The sequence below is a fragment of the Tilletiopsis washingtonensis genome (assembly GCF_003144115.1).
Source record: "Tilletiopsis washingtonensis strain MCA 4186 unplaced genomic scaffold FA09scaffold_27, whole genome shotgun sequence".
Taxonomy (NCBI): domain Eukaryota; kingdom Fungi; phylum Basidiomycota; class Exobasidiomycetes; order Entylomatales; genus Tilletiopsis; species Tilletiopsis washingtonensis.
The window spans coordinates 54,235-75,427 of NW_020312024.1; the positions used below are offsets into that span (position 1 = coordinate 54,235).

Consider the following 21,193-nt stretch of genomic DNA (forward strand, 5'->3'; position numbering starts at 1 on the left):
GGAGTAAGCAGGGATGGGAGAGCAGGCGAGGATGAGGAGCAGAGCCAAGGGGCGGCCAGCGGAGAGGGGCGACGGCGTGGTGCTGCCTCTGCGGCGGTGCACCCTGCGCAGGCGCAGGTGCCGCACGGCGCGAGAGGAGCACCGCTGCGAGAGAGCACACGGCGAGGCGGGCAGCACGCGCACCGCACCGCTGCACCTCGCTCCTCTCCTGCCGCGCCGCATGCCCGGCGCCGCACCGGTCCCACGCCCGCGCGCGCTGTCACGCTGCTGCTCCGCGCCGCCTGCCCTCGGCAGCGCCCTATACGCAGCGCCGCCTCGCCGTCGGCTGCTGCTGCTTGCTGCGCTGAATGTGCCGCCGCGCCGCAGATCTCGCTGCGGCATCAGCCGCACACGGCAGCAGCGGTGAGCAGCGAGCCACGCCTCTCCCGAGCGGCCGCGAGCCCGCTGCCCAGCGCACCGGCCTTGTGCTGCGAATAAGGCGCGTGCGCCGGCGAGGAGGCCGCGCCGCGCCGGCCGGTGCTCGGCTCGCAGGCACGCGGTGGCTGCTCTCCTGCCCGCCTGCCACAACAAGCAGACCGCAAGCGCGAGACACTCGGCTGCCGCAGGAGAGAGGCCCGCGAGAGGAGGCGGGCAGTCAGCACTCGACTTCGGCGGCGAGTTGCTGCGTGCGGGCGCTTAAAGCTCGCAGGCGCACGGCCAGTGTGCCTGATGCTCGTGCGGGAGACCACACCGGCCAGGGTCTGTGCCTGCGCCCCTCTCGCGCAGAGATACCGCTCGCTCACTTCACCCGGACGCTGCAACTGCTGCGGCAGCGGAGGTTTGGCTGTGCCCGTGGTGCTCGTCTCGAGCCGAGCGGGCTGCCAGCCCGGCTGCCTTTGCCGTCGCAGACCATCTCGCAGCTTGCAGTCAGGTGACCGATGCGCTGGCACCCATCTCGCTCCTGTCTGGCAAGAGGGCCATCAGGGACCGCCATCTCGTCGCACTCGAGCTGGCAAAGCTGTCATGTACCGTGACAGAGGTGCAGCTTCGGCTCCATGGCGGCCAGCCTGATCAGAGCTGCTCCTGTCACGGCTGAGATCTGCCCGCAGCGCAGATCATCCACTCTTGCCCCTCGTGCGGCAGTGCAAGTGCGGATCGCTGCACCCGACGGAAGCGGGCGGACGATGTGACGGTGCTCTGGGCCAGACTCGGGATCAAATGGCAGCTCCTTCGCATCTCATGGCGAAATGAACAGCGGTCGCAAACCCTTTGCCCTGGCACGAGCCACAGAGAGCGCCCTCTGCCTGCACCTGGCAAGCCCGACCCGCTGCGCCAGAGCCACAGGCCTTTGAGCCAAGCAGCACAGCCTCCAGCAGGAGCAGAGCAAAAGTCGGCAAGCGCCGACAGGAAGCCTGCTGAGCTCGACGATGCATGCCCCGCTGAGCGCTGCCTCTTGAGGGCGCCGACCTCGTCCGAGGCTTGCCGACGCGCCGCAGCCGCAGCACCTCGTCCTCGCACCCGCTGGCCTGGACCCGTGAATCGGCGCCGCTGCTCGATGTGACGCACGCTCGGAGGCTTGTGACTTCTGCTGCAGGTACAGAGCTCAGCCCGCAGCAGCGACGGGCTTCCATGTGGCGGCGGCGGCCCCACGTGTGCGCTCCGGAGCATCGGAGCGCCATGCAAGAAGACGCGGCAAGCCACCACGCGGAGGTGCAGCTTCGCGGTGCAGCGCCATCTCCGCCCCTCGGTCGGCCTCACACGCACGGCGTCCCGGGTGCGCCACACCTCTCCAGAGCAGCGGGAGTTGCCAGGCGGGCTGTGCTGCGAGCACAGCCCGCTCGACGCCACAGCTCCGGGTCGTGTGCCTTTCGTCGTCACACTCACACGCACGTGGGGCCGAGGGTCATAATTGCAGCAGGCGCGGGCGCAGGCGTCTGGGGCGTCGTCAGGTGTGCGTAAATGGTGCGGGCAGGCCGGGACAGGATGATGGGGTTGGGAAGAGAAGAGATGCACGAGATGGATGATGATGTGACGAGGGTGGCCAGGGAAGAGAAGAGGGCAGAAAGGCATCGCGAGGTGGGAAGATGGTGTGCCGCCGGACGCGCCTCACTCGGCGCGCAGCGAGAGCAGCAGCGGCAGCAGGCTGTTCTGCGTGCACGTCACGACAATGGCGGTGCCGGGCAGCGGAGCGCCCGGGACGGGAGTGAGAGGCGAGCTCGGCGGCGCAGCGCCACGCCTCTCCTTCGGCGGCGGCGGCGGAGGCGGCGTGTCCTCGGCGTGGCCGCTCGAGCTGCGCTCCAGCAGCGCAGGCAGCGCCGCCGACGCGGCGCCCGACGGCAGCAGCTCGCGCTCGGTGCGGCCGGCGCCGGCGTAGTAGTGTCGGCTGACCGACTGGTTGCGCTCCAGGGCGCTTGCAGAGGGCGCATTGGCGCCGTAGGCAGTGATGCGCGAAGAGGCGACGCGCGAGTCGGACGGCGCACGCTGCAGGCTGCTGCTGCCCTCCTGCGCACCGAAGCCGTTGCTCGCGGCACCAGCCGAACGAGCGAGCGGCGGAAAGCCAGAGCGGGGGCCTGCAGCGACGGCGCTGCTGGCGCTGCGCTGGAGAGAGGCATTGGTGCCCTTCGGCGACGTCGCGCCGGCCGCTTGCGCGGGCTGCTCGGGTGCAATGAGCGTCTCACGCAGCACGTGCAGGGCCAGCGCATTGGCGGCCTTGCGAGTGGCTGCGGGACCCAGGCCGGCACTGGGCTTGCGAGAGGCGCGCTCCTCTGCGATCTCGTCGGCAAGGAGCTTGCGACGGGCGACGGTCTGCTCGATAGCCTTGACGAGCTTGCGCGTCCAGACGTGCCGGCTTGCCTCGTCGTCGACGCTGAACATGTAGCGGCGCTTGGTGGCGCTCGCATCGACGCCGGGCAGTGTGATGGTGAAGCAGTTCTGCATGAATGCGCGCTCCACCGTCATGCTCGCGGAAACAGGCAGTGAGCTGAGCGAGCCGGCAGTCGCCTCGAAGTAGTACCGAGCGTTGCGGCCCGCGCGGACAAAGACGGCCGTCTTGGCGCCGAGGGCGCGGCTCGTCATCGTGAATGTCTGCGTCGTGCTCTTGTCGAAAGACAAGACGGGTGGTTCGAAGACGATGTCCTGGCCGTAGAGCCGCAGGGCGAAGTCCGGGTCGGGTGCCGGGATCGACAAGCTGACTGGTGCGCTCGTCTGGCCGTAGACGAGCTTCGACGGCAGCCCAGCGCCACCGTCGATGCGGATGACGTGACGCGGGCCCGGCTCGTCGGCGGCGAGCGCCTGCGCGATGGGGTCGGAGCGCACTGATGAGAAGATGCGCAGCAGCGTGCGGTCCGACAGCACCTGCGACTCGTCGTGCTCGCGGAAGGCGGACAGGAACGCATGCCGGCCAAGGGTGGGCATCGAGTCGCTGAAGAAGCCCGGCGCGCCCTTGTCTGCCTCGTGCGAGTACAGCGCATCGTTGAGCGCCATGATGGCGAGCACGAGGTTCGTCGCCAGCTCGGTGCTGAACTGCTCCTTAATCAGGCCGCGGTTCGCCTCGGTCCACTTGCGCGAGAACGACACCAGCAGCGCCTCGAACTCCTCGGCGTCCGCAGGGAAGCGGAGCTGCAGCAGCAGCGAGCGCAGCGCCGACTCGATCGACACGCCCGCGTAGCGCTGCAGGCCTAGGTACGCCTGCATCACCGCCCGACGCTCGCGATCGCTTCGGCAGAGGTAGCGCGTAAGCTGCTCGCGGTCCAGGTCGGGCGTCTGGTGAAGCAGTCGCGCAAGCGTAGCCGCGTCTCGTGGCAGGCTCGACTGGGTGACGATACTGTCCAGCGCCGCCTCCGGGTCCGAGCGGAACTGCTCGACGAAGGCAGCCATGAGCGGGTGAGGCTTCGGCGGGGTGCGTCGGTCGGAGGCGACCGTGACCTTGGCGCCGTGCAGCTCAATGACATTCTTGACATCGAAAATCCACTCCAGCGTCGGCAGCTGCGTCGAAGACGCGCCGTTCGAGGGCGAGACAGGCGGCGCGTTGGCCTTGGCAATGACGAGGATGTCGGAGAAGAGCAGGAGGAAGCGGTCCTTGACCGTGTTGTTCGTCACGACCTGGAGCACCGGCGACGCATGCAGGAGCTCTCGCGGCGGACGCTGGATCTGCTCGGCGCTCAGCTCCGGCACGGCCGGGATGTTCGTGTCGAGCACCACGGGCGACGTGAAGATGTGGCTGTACCGATGCAGCATCGCGGCGGCGGCAGGCGCAAGGCTGGACGTCGTCGCTGCGGCGTCTGCAGCGTCACGTGGAGACGGCACCGCGAGGCCAGTGTCGACCGAGCCCACCGTCAGCTGCCCAACGTCGGGGCTGCCATGGCCAAGCGAGCTCGTCTGCTCGACGTCGATGGACGCGCCCTGTCGAGACGGCGCACGAGAGCCGACCATTGACGACATCGACGCGTTGCGGTGCAAGCCCTCTGCGTCCAGTGCCGCATTGCGCGACCAGGCAGACGGCGGCGCGGGCTTCTCGGGCGTCGCGCGCGTAATGACCTGCACCGGCACGTCGTCGCCCCGCTGAATGTCAGGGATGGGCTTGCGTGCTAGCGATGTCTGTCGCCGCACTGGGCTGAGCTCGGCGCTGCTGGGGCTGCCAGCATCCTTGGAAGCGCCTCGACGATGCAGGTCGAAGAAGCCGCGCTTCGAGGCGAATGCAGGGCTGTCGCGCCCCGACGGATGCGAAGGCGAGCTCGAGGCAGATGCAGGATCAGGCGAGCCACGCACAGCGCCGGACGCCTTGCGTCGAAGCGACGAGAAGAAGCCCGGCCCAACGAGCTTGGGCTTGCCAACCGCTGCCGTCGCGGTAGACGCAATCATTGTGCGCTCCTCGAGCAAGCTGCTCGGCGCCGGTGACAGTGTGTCGTCTGGCTGGAATGCCAGCACGGCGACCGGCGTGATGGGGCTCGCGCTGATGTGCATCGGCACGATCGGCTTGCCGGCACCAGCGCGAGCCGCTGCGAGGCCGAGCGGCGGCGGAATGGTCGAGTCGGCGGCGTCGGTCGAGGGGCGCGAGACGTGGGAGAAGTGCGAAGTGTGAGAAGCGTGCGAGGCACTGCTCTCCGGTCCAGCGCTTCCAAACAGACCCGGGAAGGGCGTCAGCTTGTTGTTCGTGTACAGCGTCGCGAGCTCAGCCGAGGAAGCGGCTGGCGGGTGGTAGACATTGGCGCGGGTCGGCCGCGCCTGCGGCGGCGGGGCGGAGAGAATCGATGAAGACGTCGAAGCGTTGCGCGACGTGTGCGTCGGGCGGAAGGACGAGGGCGCATGGCTGTCGCTGGACAGGCTTCGCTGCGAGCCGCCCGAAGGAGACATGGCATGCAGCGAGTGGGGCGGCGCGGGCAGCGGCGAGTGCTCTGGCATGCCGCTGGGCACGGCCTGTTCGCCCTCTACCACCTCAGCCACGCTGCCGGCCCACTGCATCACTCGCTCGAGGCCGCCGCCCGACGGTCTGCGCGCCAGCGATGCAGGCGCAGATGCAGGCGTCGCCTCTTCTGCGGCCGCGCTGACGCCAAGTCCAGGCAACGCAGTGCCGCTCGAGCGCGAGCGCATGCTGTCTCTCGACGCCGCGAGCGAGCTGCTGCGCTCCGGCGGCATGAGCGCCGGGCCCAGAGTCGAGGCAGACTGCGATGAGGAGCCGGCGTAGTCGAGCGGGTGGCCAAACTCCTGCACGAAGCTCGAGGTCAGGAGGGAGCCGAGCTCCAGCGGGCTCCGCGTCGGCGGTGAGCGCAGGTGCGAGGTGGGCGAGAGGGACGAGGCGTCTGGAGCAGGGCAGTCAGCACCGTTCGCTGCCACAGCACATGGGCGTCGCTCACCTTCAATGGCCTGCAGCTCTTGCGTCGCCTGACGCGCCTCGTCCTCTGCATCGTGCTCATCGCGTGCCTCATCGACTTGGACGCTGTCCCGCGTTGTGGTAGCCACACTCGTGACGCTGACCGGCCAAAGCTCTCTGCGCACCCAGCCGCTGCCCACCGCGCCGTCGCGAGTCGTCTCCGGAGTCTCTGGTGTCTCGTGTGAGCCGAACGTCGTCTTGCCGTTGTGCCCGGCACTGAGGGCGAGCGGAATGCTGGCGCTCTTCGATCCGCCCAGCATCGCCACAGGACTGTCCCACACAGACGTGACCATCGAGCTGCGCGCATTGGGCGTCTCGGGCACCTGCGCAAGCGCACGGTGCGGCTGCGGCGAGCGTTGAGGCTGTGGCGAGCGCTGTGGCTGCGGCGAGCGCTCCGCCTCTGCCGCGTCGTCATCGGGCCCGTAGTAGTGCTGGAGCACCTCGCCGAGGTGGTCCTCCTCCTCCTCATCGTCGTAGCTCGGCTGCTGCGGGCGGTCGCCGCCCCAGCCGCTGCCGACGCTGCGCGCATCCTCCTGTTCGAGATCGAACGCATCGCCACCTTCCTCGAGGTCGAGTTGTGAGGCTCGGTCACGCTCGCCGGCGTGTATGGCAGATGCGCCAGAGATGCTGGGCGCATACGAAGTTGCCGCGGTGGAGGCGTGGCTGCCGAGGCGTGTCCGTGGCGACCGCCCACCCGAGCGAGTGGGCGTGGGCGGCACGAGCAGGCCGCCGCTCGAGGACGCGGCGAGCATCACCGGAGCGAGACCGGCCGAAGTTGGAGTCTCGGGCTCGGCGGACTTTGATGGCAGGGCTACCGTCTGCGCGACAGGAGAGCTCACGCTCTCGGCCTTGGCTGTGACGGCCGGCTCAACTGCCAGCGGCAGCGGCGGCACTGGCGCTTCAGCCGCTGGCGCCGCACTGCTGGTGGATGCTGGCTCGGCAGCAGCCTGGCTCCCATTTGGAGCCCTGCGTCCCGACAGCTTCCGCATCATCTGCGTGCGTGCCACCTCGCGGGCACTGGGCTTGCGCTGCAGCGACGCTGCCGGTGCTGGCTCGGCAGCAGGCACAGGATCTGGAGCAGGGACGGGCTCCACTGCGGCCGTCTCTTCGCGGCCATTGCGTATCGGCGAGGACATACCGGCAGAGCTGCCCGTGGCAGAGCGTGCGGGCCCCAACGCAAAGCGCCGCGAGCTCCGGCGCATCGTGCTATGCCGCTTGGGGTCCGGCGACGGTGCCGCGGTAGTCTCGGCTGCGTCCGTCTCTTCCTGCACCTCCTCTTCCGCCAGGAAGTGTTCGCGCCGCTGCCGCTCGGCGACGACAGTGATGTGAGAGAACGAACGACTGCGCCGCAGTGCGCCTCGCTCTTCGTGCGGGCCCAGCAGTCGCGTCTCGGGGTCTGGCCGCCGCGAGTAGCGCCGCGAGCGGCGCTCGAGGATGTCGGTGGGAGGCGGCGCCTCGTCCTCGCCATCAGACGCCGGCGAGACGGCGCCTTCTCGCGCACTGGCGCCCAGCAGCTTCTCGAGCGCGTACGCTCGCGCCGCAGCAGATGCAGCGCCAGACGAGGCGGAGCGCTCGAGTCCAAGCGCGGCACGCTCGTGCAGGATGCGAGCGCGCAGCTGCGACAGCGACGGCAGAGGAGAGCGCGACGAGGCGGAGCGATTGAGGTGCGAGCCGTGCCCGCCAGAGGAGAGGCCCGGACTGGGCGGGTCGTGCCGCGGCGACGGTGGGCGCAGCGAGGAGGGCGCAGCATCTGCCGAGCTGCTCTGCGCGTCGGGCGCCAGGCTGGGCGACTCAGGACCGGCTGCGGCGCCTGGCCTCCTGGACAGCAGCGCGAGCCCGCCGGCAACCGCACTGCGTGACGTCTGCAGTGGCAGCGCCGAGGTGCCGGGCTCTGCGCTCGCCATCGCGTCGTCCGGCTCGTCGCTGAGCTGCTGCGGCGCGAATGCATGCGCGGGCGACGCCGTCTGGCTGGCAGCGCCGTGCCCATCGCCCGACGGCGGCGACTCTACGCCTGCGCCGCCGCGCCTTGCCTCGCGCTGGCTGGCGGCACGGCGCAGACGGGCGATGGCGTCGGAGCGCGAGTTGGCGCGCGCCAGGCCCGAGGCGCCGCTGCTGCTGCCGGCCTCGGGCTGCGGCGCTGGCGACACGGCGGCCGCCATGGCCTGCATCAGAGTGCCCGCGGCGCGCGAGCCGGAGCGTGTGTGTGTGCAGGCGAGATCAGAGGTGCACGGATGCGCGAGCGCCCATGGAGCGGCCGGCAGCTGTCGGGGCCGTGAGGAGGAGGAAGGGCGTCAAGGCGAGCAGGGGCGGCGCGGAGAGTGGGACACGCAGAGAGACGGCGCCGCAGAGGTGGCTCGGGGTGGGAGAGGTGCGCAGCGCACGAGGGTGCAGGAGAGGGGCAGTGGATGAGGAACAGAAGAACGCGGCGAAGGCGGCGCTGCAAGGCACGGCGGCGCATGGCAACGGCGCACGGGGCGCGGCGCCGTGCAGCCACAGCAAGCAGCGGCACAGGCACCGCCCACCGCTCCGGGGGCGCACAGTCAGCTCCCATGCTCGGGCTGATGCTGATGCTGCAAGCACCGCCGAGCACACTCGTAGCTGAGCTGGCACCGCGGCACGCTCGCCGGCGAGGCGAGGCGCGTCCAGGTGTTCGGAGTTTTGGCGCAGCGGCCCGCAGCGGCACAAACGGCGCCCTCGCGCTCCCGACGCTCACGCCGTCGTCCCGCACCGGCGGCGTCAGGCACCCACATCACACGCTGGCAGAAGATCGCGCGGTGACGAGGCCTCGGTCACCGCTACAGCCGTTTGTCCACGTCTATGAAAAGGAGCAATGTCAGAAGCCAGGGAATGCTCGAAGCGCCGGGAGAGGTTGCGCTTGCGTCGCAGGCGCCTTGGCGCTGCTTTTGACGTGCAACGAAGCCCCACTGCCGGTTCTTTCCCGGGCTATTTCGCCAAGCTTCACGTGCTAATAATGCATCCAGCGACATTTTGGAGCGAATCTCTCGCTCGCTTGAGGCAGCACAAGCCGAGCCAAACAGCGAGAAGCGCTGTGGGAGGCGCGGTCAGGGGTCCAGGAAGAAGGCCAGGCGGCACGGCGCCTTCGGCAGAGTCGCGTCCGCGGGCCCGGCTGCTCCCATGCGCCGCGTGACTTTCAGGCGGCGGCAAGCGCGGCCGAAGCTTCCAAGCTCGCCTCTCACCCTCGCACCCCTCACTTGCCGGACTGCTCCTTCTCTATTCGCAGCGCTCGCAGCGTCCGCCCAGAGCCAGACCACTGCCCCACACTCCGCGCATCTGCCGCACTTCTGCGCCGCCGCACCGCGCATTTCCAGCGCCATGTCCGACACCGAGATGGCCGACGCCTCGGCGCCCGCCTCGCCCAACGGCCTCAATGGCCACGCCGAGGGCGCCAATGGCGACTCGTCCGGCCCGTCGTCGCGGCCAGCACCGCGCGTGTGAGTGTGCCAGCTGCTGGACCTAGCTGCTCGTCCGGTACGAGCTCGGCTGGCTGGGCGCCTGTGGCTCACACCCTCTTGCAGCATCTCTGATGAGCAGCGTGCCGAGGCGGCGGCGGCCAAGGACCGCGGCAACGCTGCGTTCCGGGCAGGGCAGCATGCGGAGGCAGAGCGGCTGTACACCGAGGCCATCGGTGAGTAGCCTTTTGATCGCCACCCCGCCCTCGCGCTCACCGTGTCACAGAGGCGAACCCGGAGGAGCCGACGTACTGGACGAACCGCGGCGCCGCGCTCATGTCGCAGAAGCGGCATCGTGCCGCACTGGCCGACTGCGTCAAGGGCGTCGCGATGCTGCCGGCGCCCGAGGCCAAGCTGCTGCTGCGCCTGGCGCGCTGCCACTTTAACGTCGGCGAGCTGGCGCAGGCCGAGACGGCGCTGGGGCGCATTCTCGACTCCAACGGCGCAGACCCGACGTACGCGCCGGCCAAGCACCTGCGCGCCGACGTGCGGCGCACGCAGTCGTACCTGGACCAGTTTGCGCGTGACCTCAAGGCGCAGCAGTGGGGCGCCGCCAATATGGCCATCTCCGAGGCAGAGCGCAGCGTCTCGGAGATTCCGCCGGCGTGGCGTCTGATGCGCGCCGACGTGCTGCTGCGGCGCGGCGACCTCGACGGCGCCAACATTGCCGCGTCGGACGTGCTGCGCCGCGACCAGAATGACCCGGACGCACTGCTGATGCGCGGCCGCATCCTCTGTGCGCGCGGCTCGGAGATGGAGAAGGCCATCAAGCACGCCCAGGCGGCGCTGCGCTCTGATCCTGAGAACAAGGGCGCTCGCGCGCTCATGAAGCGCTGCCGCAAGCTGGAGGCGGCGAAGGTGGCGGCCAATGAGGCATTCAAGGCGGGACGGCATCAGGAGGCAGTGAAGCTGTGAGTGGAGCGGCGCAGCGGCAGACGAGAGGGCGCAGCAGAGGAAGCTGCGTGCTCTCCGTGTAGCGGCATGTTGAGTGCACGCAGCTCACACGCATGCGTCAGCTACACTGAGGCCATGGGCATGGCGGACGAGGACGCCGCGACGGAGGGCGAGTCGGCTGGGTTCAAGGCGATCCTCTACTCGAACAGAGCCACCGCGCAGTCCAAGGTGAGTCGGCACGCATGCGGTCAGGCTGTGCCAAGCTGATCCCTCGTCACAGCTCGGGAATAACGACGAGGCCGTGGCAGACTGCAACGCAGCGCTCCAGCTCAACTCGGGCTACGTCAAGGCGATCCGGACACGCGCGCGCGCCAACCTGGCGCGCGAGGCGTACGAGGACGCCGTGAACGACTTCAAGAAGGCGCTCGAGGAGAGCGAGACGTCGGGCACGCCGGCCGACGTCGCCAGCCTGAAGAAGGAGCTGCGCGGCGCTGAGATCGACCTGAAGCGCAGCAAGAAGAAGGAGTGCGTGTGTGCGTGCGTGCGTCCTGCGATGCCAGCTGACGCCCTCTCTCCAGCTACTACAAGATCCTGGGCGTGTCGAAGGACGCCAACTCGACCGAGATCAAGAAGGCCTACCGGAAAGGTGTGTGCGAGTGGCGAAGGCCAACGCGGCAATGCTCACGCCTGCTTGCCCTCTGCAGAGTCGCTCAAGCACCACCCCGACAAGGGCGGCGACGAGGAAAAGTTCAAGCTCTGCAACGAGGCCTTTGGCATTCTCAGCGACGACCAGAAGCGCGCGCGCTACGACGCCGGCGCCGACGACCCGGAGAACGAGTCGCCGTTCGGCGGCGGTGGGGGCGGCTTTGGCCCAGAGGTGAACCTGGCAGACCTCTTTGGTGAGTCTCCACTCCGCAGCTCTCCAGGTCCGCTTGCTGACAGCACTGCTCAGGCGGTGCCGGCGGCATGGGCGGCATGGGCGGCTTCGGCGGAGGCATGGGCGGCTTCCCCGGCGCCGGCGGGCCCTTTGGCGGCGGCGGCCACCATCACCACGGAGGCAACCCCTTCGGCGGCGCAGGCGGCAGCAGGCGGCGCGGCTTCGACACGCATTTTGGATAGACGGTCGCGGTAATGCATTGCTTGCCAAGCGAGCGCCAGCGGGCGCAACACGAATGTCAGCCTCGCGCATCTGTGATGCAAGCGCTAGCTGCTCGCTACGCCAACCATGCCCAGGCGATCTCGCAAGCGCGGCCGGCAGCCGTCTGGGCTCGGACAAATGCCTGACCTAGATCGTCCCGAGCGCTCTCGCTCTCTCCCAGCGCCTGACCTAGATCGTCCCGAGCGCTCTCGCCCTCTCCCGGCGCCTCCGCACGTCGTAATATTGTTTGCCATGCGACTCAAACTCGGCCGGCTCGCCCTCGAATGCAAAGTCGTCGTCCTCGGTATTTGAGTCCATAAAGAACTGGAAGCGCCGCGGCAAGGCGGGCTTGCCGAAAGGCTGCTCGGCGGGCGCGACAGTGCCGAAGTCCCAGGCTGAACATCCCGTCAGCTGCGTACAGGGGCCGCGGGCGTCCACTATCTCACTGCTCAGACCGGGCCAATCCGAGTTGAAGTCCGTCGCGACGAAGAGGCTCGCGTCGTCCGCCTGGATGCAGCTGAGATAGTTTGTCTGAGTGAGGCTGCAGGCCACTGAGATCTCGCGTGCGACGGAGGGGTGCCAGCCTGCCTCCAGTCTGCCGGCGTCCAGATCGACCAAATAGAGCGGCGTTCCGCGTATGCCGAAATGACAGATCGCACGCCCGTCGCGCACAGCGAGGGAGCCGCGAGGATGGACCTCCTCGTGGTCTTCGAAGAGTTGCACGACCGTGTAGGTCGCCTGGCTCGGGTCGGACATGAGCGCCTCGTAATTGCCGATAAGTACAAGGCTGTCGTCCGTCAGAGCGACCAAGGTGCCCGTACGTGTGTCGAGATGTACCGCATGATACGACCGCCACAGCAGCTCCTCCTAATCCTACCTCGTCAGCAAAGAGAAGGAGCGAAGACGTGCGCAGAACCCACCACGTTGTCCTCGGTCACCAGCTCTGGCGCGTCAAGGGACAATTTGGCCCAGTATGCCAAGCCGCTGCCCCTGCTCCGGATCCTCCACGCTCGCCGGAGGGTGACCTGGGACCAGGGCACCGTCGTGCCGAAGTGCTCCTTGCCCATGTCCCAGAAGGCATTGTCGCTGCGGCGGATGACGACCAAGCCAGAGACAGGCAGCGTGCGATAAGGTTCCGACAGCTCGGAGTGTTGCAGGCCTCGAGCAGCAGTCAGAAAGACGTATTCAGGAGTATGCTCGATGTAGCTAGTGAAATTCTCCTCGCCCGGGTTCTCCGTGCCTGCCTGCGCCACTACGGCTCCCCTAGGATCGCGGAGGTCGAAGAGCACAGCGCACTTTGAGGATGTCGACACGGCAAGAGTGGGATAGTTGAGCTTGAAGGCGATGCCGTTGCCAGTGTCGAGCGAGGCAGGCACTGGAATCGTGCCAGTCAGCTTGTGCGCACCTCGCACAGGCGGCCGACCGAGCTCCGCGGCGCCTAGAATGCGCTCGCTGCTCCAGACTTGGAAGTGGCCGAAGAGGCTGGCGTCTGCTGCGGCATGCTCGAAGAGGACAACATAGCCCTGATCCGCCTCGACATGGGTGTATGCACTCGCTGCGGTATGCCACAGGTCGACACCCAGCTCAGCGCGCAGGTTGACGGCTGGCCCCGGCAGATCCTTGAGCGGCGGCACGCTGAGCACGCGCAGCACCCCTTCGCTCGCGTCGGAGCAGATGATTGTGCCCTCGACGTGATCAAGCTTCATGCGCCATGGCGACCGGAGAGATGTAATGGCCGCGTACGCCCGACCGGCATTGATGCCGGGGACCAGACACGACAGTACAGGGTGCGGCTCGTCGCTGGCCATCGTGCCCCAGCCCGCGGCGATGTCGCGCTGGCGCGCGCAGAGGGCGGCGAAGTTGGCCAGGCCCTTGTAGTGGCCATGCACGCTCGCGAGGCCGAGCAGCATGGCGCACTGCTCGCCGTCCGCCGCTGCGAGCTCGGCCCAGACGGCGGTGCGCGGCGGCACGATGCCGGCGCGGAAGGCGGCCTCGGTGAGGGCGTGCAGTGGCGCCGTCTCGGCCTTCCAGCTCTGGCTCACGCCGCGGCAGCGTGCCAGCTCGGCGAGGGTGAGCTGCTCGAGGACCAGGCGCTTGAGCTCGCTGGGCAGCAGGCGCCAGCAGTCGCCCGACATGCTGCCTGCAGTGGAGGAGGAGGTGGGCGTGAGGCAGAACCTTGCGCGCGGGGCCGATCAGGGGCACGAAGCAACCCAACTGCCGCCGCGTCCGTGCACGCTGCGCTCCGCGTGGGGCGCGCCCATGAGCATGCGCCAAGGCTGCGCGTACCGCGTGGTGCGTCCCGCTGCACCTCAAGGGTCCGAAATGCGCAATGCTGCAGCCTCAGGCTTGCTCGAAAAAGAGGCCCCATCACATTGCGTCAGCCAGGGCATGCTCGGATGCTTGCTAGGGCTGTGCATACGTGGCGGCGCAGCGGCTTGAACTGTTCCCACGCCCTGGCCGAGGCGTGGGAACGGCTTTCGCGTGGGATCACGTGATGCGCGCCGCGACCGCCGCCGCTCACGCGGCGCGCCGCGCCAGCATCCGATTCGATTTAGGCGCGCTGCTGCCTCGCACATGCACCCCTGAGCACCGCACCGCGGACCGAGCTGTTGACACGCGGCAGGCCCGAGACAAGCGGACGTGATGGGATGTGTCATTAGGCAGCCTCTATGCTGGCGGCGAGCCGGCGTCGCCCAAGCGAGGTCGTTACGAGATGAGGCGGAGTGGATATCCAGGGAAGAGCAGGCGTCTAGCCGAGCTTGCTCTCAAGGTCCGCCAGCTTCGAGGCGTGGTGCGAGGCGGCGGGCTGCGTCGGCTCCAGCTTGCCCGCCGCGATGGCGGCTTCGGTGGGCGTCGTGCCGGCGGGCTTGAGCGTGCCCTGCTCGTCCTCGACGACGTGCTGCAGCAGCTCGAGGCGCGCGGCACGGTCGAGCTCGGGGTCGTAGGCCAGGTGGCGCTTGTGCACGACGCGCTCCCACAGCGAGAGGTGGCGCGGATGCACGGCGACGCCGTGGTACTCGTGCTCGCGGCCCTGCGACACGTACTCCCAGTAGCGCTCCTGCTCCGCCAGGTCGAGGCCCGTCGTGTCGGGCACAAAGACGAGCGTCAGGGCCCAGCCGAGCAGGCCGAACCAGCACACAAACCTGCGGCAGGGACGTCAGCGCACGTCGGAGAGGCTGGCAGAGGCTCGACGCACCAGAACTTGGTGCGGTTCGGCAGGTAGCTGTACAGCACGGCCGGCAGCAGCGCTCCCAGCTTGCCCATCGCCGCCGAACTGCCGTGGCACGTCGAGCGGATCGTCGCCGGGTACACCTCGGCTGCGAGCAGGTAGCTCGTAATGTTGGGACCAAATTGGGTGAAGAACGAGCTCAAGAAGAAGAGCGCCTGGAACCACCTAACGCCCTGCCCGGGAACCGTCAATTGCTGCAGAGGGTCGTCAGTTTTTGAAGGTGGGAATGCGATGCGCGGCGCACGTACCGGGTACAGCACGGCGCATATGAGGAACAAAATGAAAAGCGCTGCCAGACCATTTGCCTGCATCCACTTGCGGCCATAAAGCTTATGGTCGATGAGGAGCGAGCCCAGGTAGTAGCCGCAGAGGCCCACCGCGACGTTGATGAGGTTGTAGATCCAGGTCGTGCGCAGCGAGCTGTTGCCGCCCGTGATGAGCGAAATGAATACGCCGCTGAAGATCTTGCTGCCGTAGAAGAGCACGTCTGCGTTAGAAGAAGGTCAGCCACGGGGCTCACGCCAGCATGTGAGAGCGACAGGCTGTGTCGACGCCTCACATCGCTCCCAGAGCCCTGACACTCGGACTCACCGTTTACGAACCACACGACGCCGGTGCCGATGAGGCGGCCGTAGTAGTGGCTGCTGGCAAGCCTGAGCGACTTGATGTCGTAGGCCGAGACCTTCAGGCGCTTCTTGGCGGCCTTGAGCTGCTCGTCGCCGGGGTAGCGCGTGTTGTAGCGGCGCCAGGCGAGCCACGCCGTAATCGGGATCGTCAGTGCGAAGCTGACACGGAACGTCGCCTGCGCCGTCGGCTCGGAGAACGGCGGCTCTAGCGAGCCCGAGTTGAAGGCCAGAAGGAGAAGGAGAAGAATTGCTTGCTGGACAAATTGTCCCCAGCCCTGCATGGTGAAGGCGAGCGAGACGCGCCGCCCGCGGTGCATCCGGTCCGAGATCGTTGCGCCCTTCGCTGTGCTCGAAACCTCCAGCGCTGCGCCGCAGATGTCAGCATATCTGGCCGCTATCCTCCGCAGAGACGCACCAGACGTTGCAGTCAGAGGATATTCTCCACCGACCGAGAAGCCGTAGATGTACAAGGCGAACGCCCACCAGATTACGAAACCCTGGAGATGATCAGACCCAGCCCACATGGCAGTCAGGAGGACGGCGCCAAAAGTCAGTCCCACCGCATCCTGCACCAGGCCGAAGCGGCGGCCGATGTAGTCGCCTTCGATGCCGACGCAGATCTGGTGAGGGTGGCAGAAGAAGGGGGGCGGAAGGCAAGGGTGAGCACCGGAGGGACATCTCACGCGCACCAATGCGTGCGGGCGCAGGCGCGGGCGCGAATTCACTCACCTGTCCAGTGATGATGCCGACGATCTCGAGCCACTCGACAGCGCTGATCCACTCCTTCTTGCACACCTCGTGCCGCGAGAAGCACTGCGGCCAGACGGCCTTCATGAGGGGCATCTGTGCGGGGGTGTGAGAAGCGCGCCTCGCACACACGCACTGCCGCCACTCACCAAGTTTCCCACGGAAAAGAGCACCCACGCCTCGGCAAACAGACCCATGCCCGTGACGATGTAGTTCTCAAAGTACGCCTTGAAGGGCGAGAGCGGCGCCTCGCGGAACATGCGGCCAATGACGGCCAGCTCGCGGCGCGCCTCGGCGTTGCTCTGTGCGCTGACCCAGCGTGCCTTCTGCGCAAAGGGCAGGTCGGCCCAGTAGACATTGTCGCGCGTGTAGCTGTCGTGCGGGTAGAGCAGCTCGTCGAGCGCCGAGGAGGAGGCGTCGGCGGCGGGCGCACGCTTCTCCACGTCGCTGCCGGCGGAGCTGGGCGAGCTTGCGCTGCTGCGCTCGACTGCGAAGGGTCAGAGCAGCAAGGTGGAGGTGCCGCGCGAGCTACGCACTGGAGTCAGCCATCGCGACGGAGGCGGAGGCTGTCGGAGGGTGGTGCTGCGAAGCGTGCAGCGGAGAGCGCGAGGTGGTGGAGATGCGGGATGGACCAGTGAGAGCGAGAGCGGAGTGCCGCCTTCTTGATGGCCGAGCTGATGCGGCGCGAGCCGAGCGGCGAAAGCGGCGGCGGCATGCAGCAAGCGGCGGCGCGCCTGGATGCTGTGCGAGCTTAGCGCCGGCGGCTGGCACTCACAGGCGCAGTGCCGTCGGCCCGCCACCGCGGCGCGGCGAGGGTCGCGCTGCCGCCGGCATCCGAGAAGTTTTTGAGCTCATCTCCGCCGGCGCGACATCAGCGAGCACGAGAGGAGAGGGAGCGAGGGCCGAGCGAGGGCCGCACCTCGCATTTGCAGCACGTGCGCATAGGAGACTGCCGGCAGGGTGAGAGGGCCGAGGGCGAGCGGGTCCGTCGCTGGGATGGGGTGAGCTCGGCGGGAGGGGCGGCCGGGTGAGAGGCGTGACGTGCGAGAGCGCCCGCAGGCCGGCGGCTCGCGAGGTGCCGCGGTGTTGCGCCTGCCGCGCCGCGCCGTGCCTGCAGCCGCCAGCGCGGCGCAGCAGCTCCTCCTCCCACGCCCCTCTCCCGCGCTCCGAGCACACGCAGAGCCAATCCCGGCCGCTGCTCACCGCGAGGTACAGCGCAACGACGCCCGCCCTGCCTCTCTCCTGCTCCTCTTCTTGCGGCGAGACCTTGGCCGGGCCGTCGATGCCGTGGGCGTAGAAGCAGCTGCTAGGCGGCAGGCGAACGTGCGCGCAAGTGCTCGGTGCGTCATGGCCCCACGCGCGCGGGGTCTTGCGATGGGCTTTTCGGCGTCGCGCAAGGGCAGCGGGCGGCAGCAGCACCCTCATGTCTCAGCGATAGGGCACACGCTTGCTCTTCTGCGGGCCGCTGTGCTGGGCCGACGATCGGCAGCATACATGCGCTGTTCCGTGCGAGGTGGAGCGAGCGGAGGGTGCGGCAGAGGTGAGCGCGCCGACTGCTCCCACGCGACCGCCTCCCATCCGGAGCCGGCGAGGCAACTCATGACGCAAAGACGCAGCTGGCGGCGCTGCAATCGGGCTGCCAGGCACGCCGTACCGTTGCAGCGTGGAGAGCAGGCGGCGAACGGGCGCGGGAGGAGCGGCGAGGGAGAGGAGGGGCGGCGTTGGATGTCATGCGCGACGAGCGCACGTGCGCTCCTCGACCGCTTTCCCCTCGCTGAGGCGGCGCGGCCTCGAGCCGTGGGCGCAGCGCTCGAGCCTTCTTCCCCGCCTCCTCCCTCCCTCCGAAGCTGCCCTGCTCCACCAATCAACAGCTCCGAGCCCTCGAAGGCGCCGCAGCTGGCCATCTGCTGCTGCAGCCCCGACGTTCAGCCGCAGCGATCCGCGTGCCTGGTGCTGCAGATCTCCTCTCGCCGCGCTGCATGCTGGCGTCGATCGAGCGCCCGTTGACTGCGCCGCCCACGCTGCATAAGCTGCGCCATGCCGCCGCTGCCGAAGTGCGGCACGTATGAGGGGGCCAGACCGCCGGCTTAGGGCGTCAGGTACAGGGAAAGAGCGGCTGTGCCTGGAGGGCGCTGCTGAGCTGAGTGAGCGCACAGGGGTGTAGGCGAGGATGCCGTATGCGGCGCATACAGCCGCGGGCCGCAACCGCCGCCGTCCGTTGGCGCAAGAAAGTGCGCTTCTCTCGCGACGGAGTCGCAGCGCAAGCGCGCTCCTCGTCGAGCTTCGCAGAGACCAGAGACGCGAGCTCTGCACAGCTTGCTCGGGCATCGACAGCAGCAGAAGCGGCTCTTGTGACGGGCTCTGTCCAGCTTCGTCAGCTGCTCGCCAGCGTGCTTGGGAGCGGTGCGAGATATCTTCTCGCTGCGATCACCTGACCCCAGGCACACAGCCCTCTGCAGAGCGGATTCCGCAGCTATACGAGTGCGACGTCGATGCCGGCCCTTGCGGGCGAGAGCAGCGCGCACCCACACCGCCGGGCGACGAGCGGCCATTCAAGTCGCCGTGCTCGGCGGTGCGACTAGATTCTAGGCTTGCCTCGCCGCCACATCAGGGATCCCCGTTTCCCATCCGAGCCACAGGCACCGCATACAGCCACCGACGCTGGGAAAAGGTGGGGCTGCTTCCGGATGTGGACCAGATCATCGGGCGGCTCCGACGCCTCGAAGAGGCAGCACACAGGAGACGCCTTCTACAGGCGACAGTGCTCCCCTATTGCGCCGGGCTCTGGAAGCCGAAGGCATCGATCTCGGTCTCAGGTCATCATTCTTGACGCCCACGCGGCATCACGGCGCCGAGAGGGGCGCTCAGGAGCTCGCATCGCCGCCTTCGGCCAATCTCGACGCCCTGTGGGTGCGCCGCGCCCCGCTAGAGCGCCCACAGGCCGGCGCTCAGTCGAACGTCGAGGAAAAGGCTCCTTTGCCTTGCGCGGAATCACGCCAGCGCAAGCAGCATGCAGGCGAGGGGCGCATCGCCGGCAGCTCTTGGAGGCCGTCGCCTGCTTTGGACCTGGCCCGCAAAGCTCTCTGGAACGCTAAGCGCGAGGGAAGAGCTGCACCTGAAGGGCCAGCGAGGTACATGCAGCGCAGTAGAGTGCTCCAAAGCGGTCCCAGCCGCTCAGGTCGATCCCTCCTGTGTCGCTGAAGTCTTCGAGTCTTCAACCGAGGAGGTCCGACTGCGCGAGCACGTGTGAGGCTGTCGCGCCGACGCTGCGCACCTTACCAGTTGCCTGAGGACTGCCGAAGGCTCGACGACTCGCCCTTGCTTGGAAGCAGCGGCCGCACTTGCTCCTCGAGGGCGCAGTCTCGCCCCTGGCTATGCGCGAAAGAGGATCAGGCGCAGCAAGGTGAGTGCTGCCCGCGGCGCCAAAGTGCCCCCCGGCGGCGCTCAGGGGGCGGCGCAGCGCGCGCGTCTCGCGCGGCGCGCCCGCACTCTTTGCGCGCGGGCCTGCCGCAGCGCCGAGCAGAGCACCGCACGGAGCGCAGCGCCCGCTATCTCCCTCGATGTCTTCGGGCCTCGCACCGTCGCTTCGATGAGGCTCTCTCACGTACCCCTCGCCCCTCGGCCGGTGCAATACTGCGCCGTCGGCCAGGCCATGGCGCAGCTGATGAGCGGCCGCAGGGCTGGCGGCCGAGGCTGGGAGGCACGCCGCCGGCCACGATAGCGCCTCGCACTTTGCCCCTGCCCCGGCACAGCGGTGGGCGTCAGGGACACCCTATGTGCGATTGCGCCTTCTTTGCAGCAGCTCGAGGAGGCAGACGCCGCCACGCTGCACCGCTGGCAGTGGCGCTGCCGCATGCACGGAAGCCCGCGTCAGACGCCTCGCGAAAAGGCATATAAGGCGCCCCCCGCAGCGTCTCCATCCCCGTCTCCTCACCAGAATCGTCCCATCTCGCGCTACTACACAGCTGAAGCCGGCCTTCCACTGCCTCTCCTCTCTCGCTCTACCTTAGCTCTACAACGTCGCGCCGGTCGCTTCGTCTCTCTCGCTCTACTCTCTCAGACACACCTCTTACATCTCCTTCCACCAACCACGCGCCAGCATGAAGTTCACTGCCGCCACCTTCGCCGCGCTCGTAAGCGTCGCCACGCTCGCCGCGGCACAGGACGCCAACGAGGCGCGCGATGGTGAGTCGCACCCGCCGCTTGAAGGGGGAAGGGAGGGGGAGATGGTACAGCATCAACGGCTTGGAGACTGACGCCTCCTCCTTGCAGCCAACGAGGAGGTCGCCGCCCGCGACCCGCTCATGTACCAGTACGTCGGCACCGGCCGCAACGACCGCCGCCGCGATGCTGGCGAGCACGTCGACGCACGCGACCCCCACGCCATCATGCCGTTCAGCTACATCCAGAACAAGCTCACGGGCGAGCGACGCGACGTCGCCGACGAGAAGTTCGTGGCTCGCGAGCCTTACCTTCCGAACTTCAAGCACATTGACAACTTCCCCGACCCTCGCAGCCTCAACGCGCGCACCGGCGGCTACCACTCGCCTTCGTTCAACTACGGCGCCATGGGCGCTCGCGACGTGGACGAGAAGCTCGACGCGCGCACCGGCGGCTACCACTCGCCTTCGTTCAACTACGGTGCCATGGGCGCGCGTGAATTGCCGCACCTGAGCGCCCGGGGCGTCGACGAGCTGGAGGCTCGCGAGCCGGGCAAGTTCCGCATGCTTGGCCACATGCTTACTGGCGCGTCGCTCTTTGCAGGTCGTGACGAGGGTGAGCATTCGGATCGTGAGCTCAAGGATCTGGCGGCTCGGGACCCGTCGAAGTGGAGCATGCTGGGCCATGCGCTCACTGGCGCGTCGCTCTTTGCGGGCCGTGACGCTACTGAGCTTTCGGCCCGCGAGATCGAGGAGCTGGCGGCTCGGGACCCAAGCAAGTGGCGCATGCTCGGCCACATGCTCACCGGCGCATCGTTCTTCGCGGGACGCGACAACGGTGAGATCTCGCCAGGATCCTCAAGCGCGGCCGCTGTCGATGGAGGGGCTGCTCTGGGATCTGCTTCGCCTCCAGGCATCGGACTGTGCGTCTTCTGCAGGACAATCGCTGATGCTCTTCATCTGCAGGTGATGCTGAGGAGCTCGCCGCTCGCGACCCGCGTCACCGTGGCGCTTGGCGCGACGCTCTGACGGGCGCCTCGTACACGGCGCAGCGCGACGTCGTCGAGGCTCGCGACCCGCG

General features: G+C 68.2%; 9 protein-coding genes across 9 annotated transcripts; 4 read left to right on the forward strand and 5 right to left on the reverse strand.

Moving 5' to 3' along the window:
* Window positions 1-989: 989 nt before the first annotated feature.
* FA09DRAFT_165827 (hypothetical protein) lies at window positions 990-1,985 on the reverse strand. Its single transcript, XM_025739265.1, has 2 exons — window positions 1,870-1,985; window positions 990-1,564 (listed from the first exon to the last, which is right to left on the reverse strand). Exons 1-2 carry the CDS (start codon window positions 1,884-1,886, stop codon window positions 1,066-1,068), a joined length of 516 nt encoding a protein of 171 aa, XP_025595006.1. The 5' UTR covers window positions 1,887-1,985; the 3' UTR covers window positions 990-1,065.
* Window positions 1,873-8,248, reverse strand: FA09DRAFT_363399 (hypothetical protein). The gene is made up of 2 exons (XM_025745586.1): window positions 5,832-8,248; window positions 1,873-5,777 (listed from the first exon to the last, which is right to left on the reverse strand). Exons 1-2 carry the CDS (start codon window positions 8,014-8,016, stop codon window positions 2,086-2,088), a joined length of 5,877 nt encoding a protein of 1,958 aa, XP_025595007.1. The 5' UTR covers window positions 8,017-8,248; the 3' UTR covers window positions 1,873-2,085.
* A 933-nt stretch (window positions 8,249-9,181) lies between these two features.
* On the forward strand, window positions 9,182-11,331 carry FA09DRAFT_326861 (TPR-like protein; the record flags this gene model as incomplete). Its single annotated transcript, XM_025741231.1, has 8 exons — window positions 9,182-9,300; window positions 9,385-9,494; window positions 9,545-10,229; window positions 10,317-10,440; window positions 10,493-10,749; window positions 10,791-10,858; window positions 10,917-11,111; window positions 11,165-11,331. The coding sequence occupies 8 exons, from the start codon at window positions 9,182-9,184 to the stop codon at window positions 11,329-11,331; spliced, it is 1,725 nt and encodes a 574-aa protein (XP_025595008.1).
* A 286-nt stretch (window positions 11,332-11,617) lies between these two features.
* FA09DRAFT_313104 (hypothetical protein) lies at window positions 11,618-12,198 on the forward strand (the record flags this gene model as incomplete). The annotated part of the gene is made up of 1 exon (XM_025740717.1): window positions 11,618-12,198. A coding segment is annotated over exon 1 (201 nt), but the record flags the coding sequence as incomplete, so codon positions are not given.
* FA09DRAFT_165940 (hypothetical protein) lies at window positions 11,791-13,583 on the reverse strand. The gene has a single exon (XM_025739268.1). The coding sequence runs from the start codon at window positions 13,483-13,485 to the stop codon at window positions 12,232-12,234; it is 1,254 nt and encodes a 417-aa protein (XP_025595010.1). The 5' UTR covers window positions 13,486-13,583; the 3' UTR covers window positions 11,791-12,231.
* A 516-nt stretch (window positions 13,584-14,099) lies between these two features.
* Window positions 14,100-16,501, reverse strand: FA09DRAFT_335554 (MFS general substrate transporter; the record flags this gene model as incomplete). Its single annotated transcript, XM_025743774.1, has 8 exons — window positions 14,100-14,493; window positions 14,547-14,752; window positions 14,828-15,066; window positions 15,171-15,569; window positions 15,621-15,825; window positions 15,935-16,048; window positions 16,102-16,439; window positions 16,489-16,501. 8 exons carry the CDS (start codon window positions 16,499-16,501, stop codon window positions 14,100-14,102), a joined length of 1,908 nt encoding a protein of 635 aa, XP_025595011.1.
* FA09DRAFT_165873 (hypothetical protein) lies at window positions 16,468-17,749 on the reverse strand. The gene has a single exon (XM_025739267.1). It carries the CDS (start codon window positions 17,375-17,377, stop codon window positions 16,724-16,726), a length of 654 nt encoding a protein of 217 aa, XP_025595012.1. The 5' UTR covers window positions 17,378-17,749; the 3' UTR covers window positions 16,468-16,723.
* Window positions 17,722-18,872, forward strand: FA09DRAFT_166300 (hypothetical protein). The gene is made up of 2 exons (XM_025739269.1): window positions 17,722-18,051; window positions 18,109-18,872. The coding sequence occupies exon 2, from the start codon at window positions 18,123-18,125 to the stop codon at window positions 18,780-18,782; it is 660 nt and encodes a 219-aa protein (XP_025595013.1). The 5' UTR covers window positions 17,722-18,051; window positions 18,109-18,122; the 3' UTR covers window positions 18,783-18,872.
* A 1,058-nt stretch (window positions 18,873-19,930) lies between these two features.
* Window positions 19,931-21,193, forward strand: FA09DRAFT_165854 (hypothetical protein). The gene is made up of 3 exons (XM_025739266.1): window positions 19,931-20,137; window positions 20,225-20,402; window positions 20,469-21,193. The coding sequence occupies exons 1-3, from the start codon at window positions 20,053-20,055 to the stop codon at window positions 21,139-21,141; spliced, it is 936 nt and encodes a 311-aa protein (XP_025595014.1). The 5' UTR covers window positions 19,931-20,052; the 3' UTR covers window positions 21,142-21,193.

Bases quoted from the DNA above. Each gene is read 5' to 3' on its own strand.
- FA09DRAFT_363399 (XM_025745586.1), bottom strand. From the start codon at position 8,016: ATGCAGGCCATGGCGGCCGCCGTGTCGCCAGCGCCGCAGCCCGAGGCC. The intron at 5,778-5,831 runs GTGAGCGACGCC...GCCCTGCTCCAG, and splicing joins AGAGCTGCAGGCCATTGAAG to ACGCCTCGTCCCTCTCGCCC.
- FA09DRAFT_165854 (XM_025739266.1), top strand. From the start codon at position 20,053: ATGAAGTTCACTGCCGCCACCTTCGCCGCGCTCGTAAGCGTCGCCACG. The intron at 20,138-20,224 runs GTGAGTCGCACC...TCCTCCTTGCAG, and splicing joins CGCCAACGAGGCGCGCGATG to CCAACGAGGAGGTCGCCGCC. The intron at 20,403-20,468 runs GTTCGTGGCTCG...CGACCCTCGCAG, and splicing joins CGCGACGTCGCCGACGAGAA to CCTCAACGCGCGCACCGGCG.
- FA09DRAFT_165873 (XM_025739267.1), bottom strand. From the start codon at position 17,377: ATGAGGGTGCTGCTGCCGCCCGCTGCCCTTGCGCGACGCCGAAAAGCC.
- FA09DRAFT_165940 (XM_025739268.1), bottom strand. From the start codon at position 13,485: ATGTCGGGCGACTGCTGGCGCCTGCTGCCCAGCGAGCTCAAGCGCCTG.
- FA09DRAFT_166300 (XM_025739269.1), top strand. From the start codon at position 18,123: ATGCCGTATGCGGCGCATACAGCCGCGGGCCGCAACCGCCGCCGTCCG.